Consider the following 14,200-nt stretch of genomic DNA (forward strand, 5'->3'; position numbering starts at 1 on the left):
TTCTCATACGCATGGCCTTCCTAGTCTTTTATCTCTCTAAATTGCGGGTTGCTGGTGAGTACTAATTTGGGGAGGTGGTAAAAAGACTAGTAATATAAAACATATTGTCGGGACAGTAAATATACTAATAACACCCCTCCAAGCGAGAGACCTTGTCTCTTATAGCCTCTGCGACCTATATACCAACATTCCTGTGAAGGATTATCTAAATAAGCCCCATACAAGACATACAACCCACAAACAGACCACACCCACGAGTGGCGCAGAAGAGTATCCCCCAAACCTCCCTCCTCCCCCCCCCCAAAAAAAAAAAACAACAACAAAAAACACTAGTTCAATGATCCGGAAGAGAATTCAAAACAAAGTTTCGAGCTCTAGGAGACAGAGACTGCACAAGTACATTTTAAAACTTTGCCAATGACATCAAATGTGCCTGGACTGCTGAGCACTTCCAATTATTAAAATTGCTTTTATGTCAGAAAGTGAGCTATGATACAGGCCAAACAGACTGACAACATTTGGGTACTGCATATTTAAGCTGAAAGCGTGACTTGCTGATAGAAGAGAGCAAAGGTTGGAGACTCAGGTTCCACCTTCACCTCCATTCCTCAGGGGCAATTTTTCCAAATGCACATACCATGACAGGAATAAATCTCACTCCTAAACCAGGGTATGTGATGTATGATCTCAACTTGCACTGTATAAAGAGAGCTTCCCTGTGGAGCCTGATGTAATATGTACAGGTAACCTATTCAAGTGTGTTTTAGAAATTCCTTTTGCTCAAGCCTGTGGCACCCAAATGACTACACTTCTTAGTATCTGAGGTTCTTCTTTATTTTCACGTGATTCTAGGGGACTCCCTCATTTACTACTTTGTCTGGTTTCTTGTATCTAGTATTTTTAATCACTCAGGATGGGGATTATCCTAGGCTATCAAAATCTCTTCGTTTTCCACAATTCTCTTACAGTAATGATCCCAATGCTATTCTGGTACACTGATGTTGTAATGTTTACAGAGTTTCCAAAGAATGAGATGTGCCACCTTGTTGAATCTTTCTGTATCAAACGTTTCTGCCATCAGCACTTCACAGCCAGCTCCGATCTGATTAACCGTTTCCAGCTCTCTCTTACAGCATCTACAAAATGTCATGCCAATTTTTTCTGTACTTTGTGAACCTTCTCATCTGAATCTGCTAACCTGGACTGCAATTATCAATCTCTCATCTTAGATTTCAGTTTTCCTCTCCTTAACCATTTATGTGTCCGGACTTAATCCTGGAGTATATCCCATTGAATCTGTGCATTTGCTAATTGTTTTTCCTTGTTCACTGTTTACCTTGTTCTACTTGAAAAGGCCTTTTCTCCCACTTTGCATGTACTGTTGGTTCCATTCCTGTACTTACAGGTGGATTCTCACTCATTCCTTCTGCTCATTGCAAAGTCTGTCCAAGTTTAATGATGGAGATTCTGGAAGCTTGCTCTCATACTTCAACACTTTTTGTGCATTTGGATCTTTTGATGCTGTTAAACAGGCCTGGTGACCGGCACTGAATATGCGGTTACATTTTGGCTGGTTTGAGGATAACCAGCTAAATCAATATTTAGACTTAGCCGGTTATGCTTAAACTGGTCAAAGTCATCCCCCACCTACTCAAGCAGCCAAATATAGCTGAACTTTACAGGGTCCTTTTATATGTTTCTCCAGAATGTCTCTGTTTCAAGCTTTAGTTAGTGGTGTTTTCACTGTGTTGACGTTCTCTCTTGGTTCCCAGGAGAAAGGTTTAGGGTTTTCCCTAAACAATTTATTTTGATTTCTCTTTTCTGTTTTCCTCATATTCCCTAAATGTTTGTTTCAGATGTTATTTTCAATTTATTATTAGAGCATATGAATGTAAGATTTTCCTCTGTTAATGCAGCGTGTTTCAATTTTATTTATTTATTTAGATTTTGCTCACACCTTTTTCAGTAGTAGCTCAAGGTGAGTTACATTCAGGTACTCTGGAAAAGTCTCTGCCCCAGGAGGGCTCACAATCTAAGTTTGTACCTGAGGCAATGGAGGGTTAAGTGACTTGCCCAAGATCACAAGGAGCAGTAGTGGGATTTGAACCATACTCTGTAAGCCACATTGAGCCTACAAATAGGTGGGAAAATGTGGGATACAAATGCAATCAATCAATCAATCAATCAATCAATAAATAAATAAACCTGCCACCTCTGGTTTGCAAGACCAGTGCTCTAACCACTAGGCCACTCCTTCAATTTGATGTCTTAGACCTTCCTCATTATCTTTGAACATTTTGATCCTTTCAAATCAAGGACACCTCTGCTTGCAATGAGATGAGCTGTTTGACTGCCCAAGGAACAAATGTAAGATTATACGTCTACTGAAGTTAGGACCTAGTAACTGTATAGGATTATCTTGTAAGGTTTGTATGTTTTTATTTGGGAGCAGTTGATTACCTTTTTAAGATGACCTAGTCGAAGTTTAAAGATTTCTTCCTGCTCGTGGTATTCTGCTAATGTTAATCTGCATGAAACAGAGAAAGAGCATTTCACAAACATCTTGATTTTGTATTGGAATATTCCATGATGCTCAGCTTAGGTAAGAGCAAGGATGAAACTGGTTCTAAAAAAAAAACAGTTTATTAATCATTTTGTTATCCTACCATAATAAATTCAAATTTGATAATACCTATGCACAATGATTACCTGGCGAGTGAAACTGCAACAACCACATACAAGTTTAAGAATAAACTTATACGGTCTCTGGCCAGACTTATACGGTCTGTGCCCTGAAGAGGACAGTACAAATAAAAAAGTAGCACATATGAATTTATCTTCTTGGGCAGACTGGATGGACCGTGCAGGTCTTTTTCTGCTGTCATCTACTATGTTACTATGTAATAAAACACACAGAATGAAAAGCTATCTGTCTGGAATAGGATTCTTGGGCTTTATTTTTTTCAATCTCCTCCAAAGACTACATTTTGTCGATTACATGAGCTTAACGTCTGCTACAGCAAACAAAGGCTCAATTTAAATGTAAAGCAGCCAGTGGAGTGAGTAAAGTAAGGTCACATACAGCAGGGTACAGTGCAAATGGTAAAAAAATGGACTTTGAAAATGAAGACATGGTTTCTACTCAGAAAATTGCCACCTCTAGCCCACTATGGGATAAAGTCACTTACGTTTCGTTTTCTGCACCATTGGTCTTGCTTTTGCGTTGTTTCTGCTCATTATTTGCAGGTGGTGCCTGCCCCATGGCAGGAGGTTTCCGTTTTGCTAACATCTTTCGCTGTCTTTCTATTTCTTCCCTCTGAGAATTTATCCTCTCCTGTTGCCTGGAGAAAACAAAATAGCACATGAAGTACAAGAGCATCTTGTGAGTGAGCATAGGATAAGTCCTTTTACTGATAACTTGGAACTTCAGATACAAAGAAGTGTCTGTGACAGAATGCTGTTCTCCTTTATAGAGAATTATCTGGAAATGTCAATTCATGTGTACTTTCAAGACCACACAGGTTGTATGTCCAGACACCCAGGGCAGGCCAACTTGCAAAGAACTCAGTCTTATAGTTGACTAGGGCCCTGAAAATCACAAGCAAACGCGGGCACTAGAGGCTATTAGCACCATACTAGTGCTCGCGTATGCTCCTGCCCCATGATCAGAACAGGTGAGAGCATGAAACAACGAGCTTGCTAACTCTGATCGGAAGCAGCATGCAAATGCATGCAAAACAGGGTATTATTTATTCCTACCTAATGCTCAGCAGGCAGCGTGCCAAACATTGGTGCTGCTCCCGCAGGAAATCCTACGCCACCTCGGAGCTAGCATTAGGGTTTGTGGAGCGGGGGGGGGGGGGGGGGGGGGGGGGGAATGGGGAGCCCTGTCTAGCATGCATTTTCATGCCTACAGGCCCCCCCCCCCCCAAAGACGTTTCCCTGGTGGACCAGTGGCCTTCTCCTTACTACTCTCCGGACACATGGGGGGGGGGGGGGGGGGGCTGGAGGTCCAGTAGACCTCCAGCCTCCACTGACACAAGGGGGCTGGAGGTTCGGTAGACCTCTAGCCCCCCCCGCCCCCCATCCCACTAAAAACTGACCCTGGTGACATAGTGGGCTACCCTACCCCCACCCGCCCCTAGTGGCCTAGTGCCCCCCAAACCCACCATGTTCTTTTAGATGGGGAGTAGCAATCCCTCCTCCTGGGGCGCTGCCTTCAAGGTGCATCCTGGGACGCATTAGGCAGGGATTCAATACCATATAAGGGAAAAACTTCCTTATATGGTATTGAATCCCTGTCCAGGAGAGTGCTCCTCCCTTCTAAAGGTATGGGGTAGGGGAGGCCTTAGGCCACCAGGTTGGGTGGGGGTAGGGTTGCCTACTGGGCCACCAGGGTCAGTTTTTTTGTGTCGGGGGGGGGGGGGGGGGGGGGGGGGGGGGAGGTAGAGGTCCACCAGACCTCCAGCCGGGGAGGCCACTGTGCCACCAGGGAAACTTGTTTGGGGGAGGGGGTTAGGGGGAAACCTCCTGTCTGACAGGTTCAGGCTTTTTGTTTTGACAGCCGGGACCTATCAAACAACTTTTGTGGGAAGATTGTGTGTCGGGCTCATGGCCAGGCACAATTCTCCCGCAGAAGTACCCCCATGATCAAAACTAATAGTGCACATAAATTTGCATACTATTAATTTTGATCTTTTGGGTTTTAACTCCCCGTGCTGTTCCGGCGCTAATTTTTCAGTGCTGTTCAGAACAGCGCTGGGAATTTGATCATTGGCCCCAAGGAGAGCCCTCCTACCCACCCAAGGGTGTTTCAGTGGGCCAGCGATAACATGTCACTTACAAGGGAACCACACTAAAATATCAAACACACAAAGAAAAGGCATATATCAAAAAAATCTCTCTCTCTCTCCAGAAAATGTAAAATGCTCATCAAGGCAGCAGATCAATTTAATTATTATGTTTCCTAAGCTCTTCTAAGGCTACAATAGTGCATTTTCACTTTTCAAGTAAGAAGTGCTCTCCTCGCCTCCCAAAAAGAACAAAAGTTGCAACATAGCAGATGTTTTCTACAACACATGAAATCCAAACACACAGAAAACAAACTCCTCATTTTGCAGAAGCTACTGCTCTTTTACTAGTACAAGAAATTTCCCTACAGGGGTAGTCTTGGAAGTAACAGAAGGAAATACTTCTTCACAGCAAGGGCGGTAGATAAGGAGAGGCCAGAACAGAAACCAAAAAAGCAACAAAAAAAACAAGAAAGCTTAAGATAAGCACAGAGGAGATTCTTAATTATAACAAAGAGAATTTAGCCTTGTGGTCTTTATCACTACACTCCTCAGTTACCTTATTAGTAAGAGATGCCCACACTACCCATGAGAAGAGGAGAAAAGCTCTTACTTGATGAGATTCTGAAAAGCGTAACCATCGGTCCACTGCTCAGTGAAAGAGGCTCCATGCCGAACCGTCGTGAAGTGACCAAGCCTAAGCCGGTCCTGCATACTCTTGTCCCGGCATGCCATCTTTTCTTGCTTTGACTGCAAAAATGAGGAGGTGAATCAGTTATAGTATTAATACTAATTTCTAAAGCACTACCAGAATTACACAGTGCTGTACAAACAACATAAGAGACAGCCCCTGCTCTACAGAGCTTACAGTTTAGACAAGATAAACATCTAGGAGAATGTATGATAGAAGTATTCAAGATGTAAAAGGTGAGTTTTTCCATCTGCGTTTGAAAATAGTTACAGAGGGAGCATGATGCGTTCACTGAGGAAGTCTGTTACAGGCAAATGGTGGAGCAAGGTTTAAAGGTGGAGACTATACATAAGAGTGACTTGGCAGATGGGTGAATTTCACAAGGAAGAGTAAAGGGAGAAAGATAAGCAATGAGGAACAGCAGAGTGAATACATTTGGAAGTAATAGGAAGCAGCTGCATTTTGAAAAGACTGCCGGGGAGAAAGATGATCCTGCAGGAGACCCATGAAGAGTAAGCTGCAGTAGTCTAAGCAAGAGGTAATGAGTGAACGGGTATTTTCATAGCCTACTCAGAAAGAGAGATGGATTTTAGCAATGTTGTAAAAGAAAGAAACGACACATTTTAGTGGTGTTTTGTGAGTACAGAAAGAAGAGGTACCAAAGATCACCCCAAAGTTTCAAGACAAGGGACTTGAAAGGGAGAGGTTTTTTTTCCCATCCCTTTTTTTCTGGAGGTGGGGGAGGTAAAGATGGAGCCAACGTTGGCAAAGGACTTGGTGTCAGTTAAATTAGGGAGGTTGTATTTAGCTCACACCTTTTTCTGTTATAGCTCAAGGCAAGTTACATTCAGGTACAGGTGCTATTTCCATCCCCAATGGCTCAAAATCTAAGTTTGTACCGGAGGCAATGGAGGGTAAGTAAATTGCCCAAAGACATAGAAGCCGCAGTGAGAACTGAACTGGGCTTTCCTTGTTCTCAGCTCGCAGGTCTATCTCAGTTAAGTGTTATACTGACCTAGATGACAATGTAACATTTGTATTTTCTATATTGTTATCAGGGATGTAAATATTTGGTTCAGTCTGACACATCAAGCTGAAGTCGTGAGGTTATGGAAAAGGAGAGGGTTTATTTCTAGAATGAGATAACCAAGTATTCTGAATTGCAGAACATGTTGAATTATGACTTCTTTAGGTAACTGAGTTTAAGATATATTGGTGCTCGTTTTCAAAGCACATAGACTTACAAAGTTCCATAGGTTACCATGCAACTTTATAAGTCTAAGGGCTTTGAAAATACGCTTCATAGTAACCTATGGAACTTTGTAAGTGTAAGTGATTTGAAAATGAGCCTCAGTGTAACCTATGTAACTCTGTAAGACTATGGGGCCCTTTTACTTTTTTGGGACTACCACCGGCCCAATGCAGCTGTTAGCAGCAGTCCCACCCCAAGTGCGCACCATTTCCTGGGGGGGGGGGGGGGGGGGAGACAACCCTGGGAAATGGCTTGCACGGCGCTAACCTGGCGGTTATCATAACCATCAGTCTACTGCTCAGTGAAAGAACTCTAGCTTGTAAACTTGCTTTATCATCTCCAACACCTACTAATTGAAGGTGATGTGGACCTATTTCTCAACAATAGCCAGCTGCCTATCTGGTGCTGTGATGAATGGGCCCACAGGACAAGTTTGGGAAGTTTGTGGGGCACCCGAGACACTGTTGTTCTGAAAGGATGTCTGGGATGAGTGAAAACAAGAATTTTAAAAGGATCCAGAATGCCCCAGTTTGTATCGCTTCGCATCCTTAAACCTAACCTTGGTTGAAGATCATGATGAAATTTGGGGCTATTTTCTGGTAACCTCTGAGGCTTGGGCTCACCCAAATCTTTTACTAGCTTCTTAATATCCTCTCCTAAAGAGCAGTCTGCCTCTGAATGGAAGTCTACAGAGATGGGTCTCGGAAGTGGAATCCACAGACCAATTTGTAAGCTATAAAAGACCTGGCAGATTGCCACAACAATGCCTCTTGCAGAAGAATGAATAAGATCATAAAGAGCATCTGCCACTTAAGCTAAATTCATTTCCAAATGAGCAAGAGAGCTGGGTCAGAAGCAGCTCAGGGATCTTCTCCAGAATTTGTTGATGCACCAAGCCTTCAAGCTTGGCGTTATGGCTGGTGGTTAGGCAGGAGCAGGCTCAGTACCATTCTTAAGAGAAGATCACTCAACAACTAAGAATCTCCAGATACGTTAAGCGGGGTCAGTCAGTTCCCTAGACTTGGTAGGGGACACAAGGTGGAGGGAACCAGACAGACATTGGGGAAAAATTCCTAGCAGAGGAAGAGGTGTGCCCAGGTGAAGATTCTACAGTGGTGTATAATTTTTCACCAAGACGAGCTACCCTCCCTGATATTTCAGGTGCTGTTGGTTCTCAATATTTCAGTAGAGAACCCATCACAAAGTATGAATGGGGTTGGAGGGCATCAAAAAGCCCTTTGAGATACTCTCCATAAGGTGTAAAGGAGATTGGAAGGCATCAAGAAGCCCTTCAAGATATTCCTGATGCATATGGCTCCTTGTGACTCTGGGCAAGTCACTTAACCCTCCATTGTCTGCCGCATTGAGCCTGCCATGAGTGGGAAAGCGCGGGGTACAAATGTAACAAAAATAAAATAAAAATATAAAGGAGACAACAGCTGAATGGGATACCATGGATGTGGTGTTTAAGGTAGGGAGGACAGTGACCAGGCTCTATCAGATTTTAGTGGAAGAGACAGTTTGTGCCTCCCAAAAGGAAGATGCACTGGTTTTGGCAGCATGGAAGATGATTCCCATAAAGGAAGCACAGTTCTGAAGATCGCCCAAAGGAGTTGCTGCTGAAGCGAGCCTTTCTGGTAGTAGCCTTGGGGCTGCAGGCAGTGGTCTGTGGCAACGATGTAGCCCAAACATGTTTTCTAGGAACACCACAGTGTTCCTCTTCCAGGTGATTTGTTGAAGATGGGTATAGCCTTCTTGGCAGATCCTTTGTACAACCTCATAAGAGCTTCAGACAAAGGATGGCGCTGTTGGTGGTGCACCATTTTATATGCCTTAGGAGCTGGTCTGCAGATGTGACGTCAAAGGCTTGACTTAGCAAAATACCTTTTACACCTCCCTCTCTCTTCCTAGACTGAGGTTAGATGAATTAAAAAAAAAAAAAAGTGAGTCTGTCTCTTTAAATCTCCAGGCTGCTCTTTTAATACAGGCTTGCTCTGCTTTCTCCGGCTTCTCTTGCTAGTACTATAACAGTTTGGCTCAGCTGCACCAGCTCTTATCTCTGCTGATATGGGATTATAAAGTCTCTGTTGCATTCATTTCTCTCTGTTAGTCTCTCCAACCCTCTCTGCCCTTCCTGCCTGCAGCAGCTCCCACTCTCCCGTTGTTTACTCCCCCAGTCGCTGGTCTGCTATCCTTTGCCAATTTCCTCTTGTACCAGAAGGGACTTACTCTGTCAGCCTGTTTATTCAGTGCTCGTGCTGCCCCTGTCTTCCGACCTTATTTTGCTGTCCACTCGCTCCAGACCAGTATCTCTCAGGTGCCGGCCGTTCGCCTCATGGAGTGGGGGAAGGGTGACCCGCTGCTGCCGATTCTCGCCGCTCCGATTTTGCCGCTGCTATGTTTTCGGGGGTCGGATCGCCGTCCCGTTTCCTGCCCCGGTGTTTATCATCGAGCTGCGTCTTAATGTGGTTGGAAGCAGCGGGTTTTTCAGAGTCCCCAACCGTGACTTTGCGGAGCTTAGTGTGTGGCGGCCATCTTGGCCGGCAGCTCCACCAGAAGTCAGCAAAATACCTTTTAAAAGACAGTTGCTTTTTCAGTCCTGTGATGCTGAGCTAGAGAGCAGGTGTAGACGAGGTGAGTTTCAGGGCCCTTTGAACAACATCTAACCGCCCAGGGTGATTAAGCTGCATATTTTTATATCTTCCTAAACCCAAAGATAGGGGGATCTTAGAGGGACCATTTGACATCACAATTTGATAATTATGGCATCACAAATACTGAGAAAGAGGCTGTTGCTATACTAGAGACAGAAAAATGGCAGATGAGGAAGCAGCGGGTCAGCCCTTGGTTAGCTCAGCTTGGACCAAAGTTAAAGTGCTGTTAGAAACCTCAATGGATAAAAAACTTTAAAAAACATAGCAGATAAATTGGAATCTGTGGACAGTAAGATGAAACTTTGCGAAACTATTTTCTGGTTTACCAGCAACATGTTTTGGACATAGGACAAGATGCAACAGCAAGATCTGCAAACCAAATTCACAAAACTAGAGGAAAAAAAATCGATGATTTGGAGAACAGGTCTTATTGCTGTAACCTCCATTTACAAGAGTTGACTAAAGAATTGAAGCAACAGGGATTTCTGGAACACGGATACCAAAGGATTTGAATTTTGTCTACTGCAGGAACATTGCGCACAGAACGCGTGCACCGCTTGAGGCAAATCAGGCCTACAAACTCTTGTCCTAGAACAGTTATTTTGAAGCTGCTGAATTTGTGCATAAACAAGAATTTTAAGGGTGTTGAGGTTGGTGGACCCTCTTCAATATGACAAATCTTATGCTTTCAAGATTTTTCAGCAGTTGTTTCAGTCAAGCACAACGCCTTTACCCCATATTTTATTATATTCAAAGAAATATAATAGACTCTGCTATAACTGGCAAGGTAGTGGGTCTCATGAGACAGCAGAATTCAATCCTTTACCTCAGCCACGGAGGCCTTGCAATTTGCTAAACAATTGCTGGCTCTTAATGGTGTCTCCTGAGGCTACTTGGAGCACCTGACAGGGCTCTGCTCTGTTCCATATTGTGGGCCAATTGCTGTATTGCCTTATGTTGGCAATACAGCCAACTGTGGCTATCACGTAGAGTTCTATAAAATCATTCAAGAGCAGATTAAACACCCATTGATAACTTTGTTTAATCACATGGCTCCAACCAGAACAATGCCAGAATCTCTAAAAACTGCTCAAATGATAGTATAGCTGAAACCTGGTAGGGATTCAGAAGATCCAGAATCGCACCGCCCCACTGTCCTATGGAATTATGGCACAAAGTTGTTTGCAAAAATTTTGACAAATAGATTGGCACAGGTGCTGCCCAGTCTAATAGAAGAGTCACAGGAGGGGTTTGTGAGGGGCCACACAGCCAACAAGAATATTAGGGTGATGTTGGCATCTCTGTAGGTGGTGGACAGATGAGAAATGCCTTCCCTGCTTATAAGCATTGACATAGAGAAGGCATTCAACCACATATTGTGGCCTTTTTCTTTGTGGCTTTGACGAAATATGGCATAAAAGGATTTTTTTTAGAGATGCAGTTGGCATACTGTATTTAGACCTAAAGGCAAGTATGTGGGTTAATGGGGAGCAATCGCATTCTTTTCATATCAGTAGAGGCATGCACCAAGGTTGTCCCTTATCATCGTTATTGTTTGTTTTGACTTTAGATCCCTTTATTAGACAAATTCTTTACATCCAAAAGTTAGAGACGTATCATTTAAGCGCTCTGATTTCAAAGATTTCATCTTTTGCTGATGATATTTTGGTACACAGCCCACAAAACTCATTGGCAGAATTGATGGACGTGTTCAAAGAATTTTGAAGACTTCTCTGGTTTTAAATTAATTTTTCTCAAGTCAATGGTACTTGCTACCTCAGATGGGCTGGAGAGGTCTATTCTTGTTACAGTGGACTACACAATTCTTTAAATATGTGGAGATGCAGATGTCTATACAAGTATCAACTCTGTATCAAATATATCTCATTTGATGGACACCACTGCTACAACGCTGACAGGTTCGATGAAGTAGCCATGAAATTTGCATGGCTGGATACAATTGTTCCGTATGATAGAATTTCTGAAATAGTTGTATATATTGCAAATGCTACCTCTTAGACTACTGAAGAAAGATTTGAGAACATTATGGTTATCCCATTGAGGGATATATGGAAAGACAACCAGATATTGGGGCATTGATCCTGGAATTTCAGACCTTTTACTTATCAGATGAAAACTACTGTCCCCACCAGGTAATGGTAATAGGATATTTTCAGATTGGGAAAGGCAGTGTATTGACAATGGAGCATGTACTACAAAGAGATGGCAAACTATTAAATTTGGGGGGCTTAGGGGTTGGAATAAGATTAGGTAATATATTTGCCTATAACCAATTGCAACATTATGTTGCCACCTTAGATAGGGAAGCTCTAAATATCCGACACAGTTGCCATATCCAGGAATTTGTAGAAATTTCACCACCGAAGGATGTGGACACCCTCATAGATGGTTGGATCCTGGATTTGAGAAAGATGCCCCTTTCTATTGACATTCTCAAGCTGGTCTCACGTATACCAAGTGTGACAGTGAATGTGGAGATTTAGGAATGTCAATTCAGAGTAATACATAGAGCCTACTTAACCCAAGCACAGGTCTTCAAGATGGTGGGAGTAGAATCCCCACTTTGTCAAAAATGTAACCCAGAAGTCAAATTTATTTATTTATTTTGTTGCATTTGTATCCCACATTTTCCCACCTATTTGCAGGCTCAATGTGGCTTACATCGTACCGGAGGTGCGTTTGCAGTCTCCGGTGTTTACAAATACAGAGTGATGTTGAGATGAGATAAAGTTCATGTGGGACCGCCACATAAGGTCGTTGAACAGTAGGAGAGTTGTGTTTTGTGCATTTTGAATTCTAGTGTTATTGTGTTGCAGAGATCAGGCATTTGTTGGGTTGGTAGGGTATGCCTTTTTAAAAAGATAAGTTTTTAGTGTTCTCCGGAAGTGTAGGTGGTCGTACGAGGTTTTCATGGCTTTTGGTAATGCGTTCCACAATTGGGTGCTTACGTAGGAAAAGTTGGATGCGTAGGTTGATTTGTATTTGAGTCCTTTGCAGCTTGGGTAGCGCAGGTTTAGATACATTCATGATGATTCGGATGCGTTTTCTCATAGGTAGGTCGATCAAGTCTGTCATGTATCCCGGGGCTTCACCGTAGATAATCTTGTGAACCATTGTGCAGATCTTGAAAGCAATGCGTTCTTTAATTGGGAGCCAATGTAGTTTTTCACAGAGGGGATTTGCGCTATCGTATTGGTTTTTTCCCGAAGATAAGTCTGGCTGCCGTATTCTGAGCGGTCTGGAGTCTCTTTAAGGTTTGTTCTTTACATCCCTCATAGATTCCATTGCAGTAGTCTAAATGGCTTAGTACCATTGATTGTATCAGATTGCGAAATGTTTCTCTGGGAAGTACTGTTTCACGTGTTTGAGTTTCCACATTGTGTGAAACATGTTCTTCATTGTGGATGCCACTTGGTTCTCTAGTGTTAGGTAGCGGTCTATTGTGACGCCGAGGATCTTCAGGCTGTCTGAGATAGGAAGGGTGTGGTCTGGAGTGTTGATAATTGTGGGGTTGTCCACGCTGTGTTGAGATGAGACAAGACAGTGTGTTTTTTCTTTGTTGAGTTTCAGTTGAAATGCATTTGCCCAAGTGTCCATGATGTTGAAGCTGATCTTGATTTCATTGGTGATTTCAGACAGATTTGCTTTGTAAGGAACGTATATTATTTATTTTTATTTGTAGCATTTGTATCCCACATTTTCCCACCTATTTGCAGGCTCAATGTGGCTTACATAGTACCGTAATAGTGTTCGCCAGTTCCGGTATGAATTAATACAAGGTGTTATTATGTTAGAATAGGTAGAATAGGGTTATGAATGGTAGGGATTTAAGGAGGAAGCGGGAAGTTGGGATAAGTCCATAACGATCTTTGGTTTTGTTATGTTGTGGGTAGTCAGTCTTTTATGTTGGGTCTGTGGGGTAAGCGTTCCTCAATAGGTTTGTTTTTAGTTCTTTCCGGAAGTAGGTGGTCGTACGTTGTTTTTACTATTTTTGGCAATGCGTTCCATAGTTGTGCGCTTAAGTAAGAGAAACTGAATGCATACATTGATTTGTACTTGAGACCTTTACTGCTTGGGTAGTGAAGATTTAAGTATGTTCGTGCTGATCTCGTTGCGTTTCTGGTTGGCAGGTCTATGAGGTCTGTCATGTATCCCGGGACTTTGTCATAGATGATTTTGTGAACCAGGGTGCATATTTTGAAAGCAATACGTTCTTTGATCGGGAGTCAGTGCAGTTTTTCTTGGAGGGGTATAGCGCTTTCATAATGTGTTTTTCCATCAGCATAGAAGAAAGGGTTAAGGCCTTGGTTGGATAGGGTCTTGGCTAGTGGGGTCATCATTAGGTTGAAGAGGATTGGGGATAGTGGTGATCCTTGTGGTACTCCGCAGTCTGCTTTCCACAGCGGTGATATGTTTGAGTTTGATATTACTTGGTATGTTCTTGTGGTTAGGAAACCTTTGATGCATCTTAGTATATTACCACCAATCCTGAACTTATCTAGTAGTCTTAGTAGTACGTTGTGGTTTACCATGTCGAACGCACTAAACATGTCGAATTGGAGGAGGATGTTTTTGCCTATTTTTATTTCCTGTTTGAATTTCGAAAGAAGAGTGAGAAATACTGTTTCTGTGCTGTGTAGGGGACGGAAACCTGACTGAGATTCGTGTAGAATTGAGAATTTATTTATATATTCTGTGAGTTGTTTGGCTACCATGCTTTCCATCAGTTTGACTGACATCGGGATGGATGCTACTGGACGGTAGTTATTGATTTCATTTGGTTCTTTTTGTG

The 14,200-nt window shown here is 42.8% G+C and overlaps 1 protein-coding gene across 4 annotated transcripts in view; it reads right to left on the minus strand.

Moving 5' to 3' along the window:
- Nucleotides 1-14,200, minus strand: part of TLK2 (tousled like kinase 2) — a 109,176-nt gene that overhangs the window by 45,247 nt on the left and 49,729 nt on the right. For all 4 annotated transcript variants that reach the window (XM_030220689.1, XM_030220690.1, XM_030220688.1 and 1 more), the window contains 3 exons: nucleotides 5,404-5,540; nucleotides 3,189-3,341; nucleotides 2,461-2,527 (listed from right to left, as the gene is read on the minus strand). In XM_030220689.1, coding sequence (XP_030076549.1) covers nucleotides 2,461-2,527; nucleotides 3,189-3,341; nucleotides 5,404-5,540 — 357 coding nt within the window. The remainder of the gene's footprint in view (nucleotides 1-2,460; nucleotides 2,528-3,188; nucleotides 3,342-5,403; nucleotides 5,541-14,200) is intronic.

This window comes from Microcaecilia unicolor, chromosome 12 (genome assembly GCF_901765095.1).
Source record: "Microcaecilia unicolor chromosome 12, aMicUni1.1, whole genome shotgun sequence".
NCBI lineage: Eukaryota > Metazoa > Chordata > Amphibia > Gymnophiona > Siphonopidae > Microcaecilia > Microcaecilia unicolor.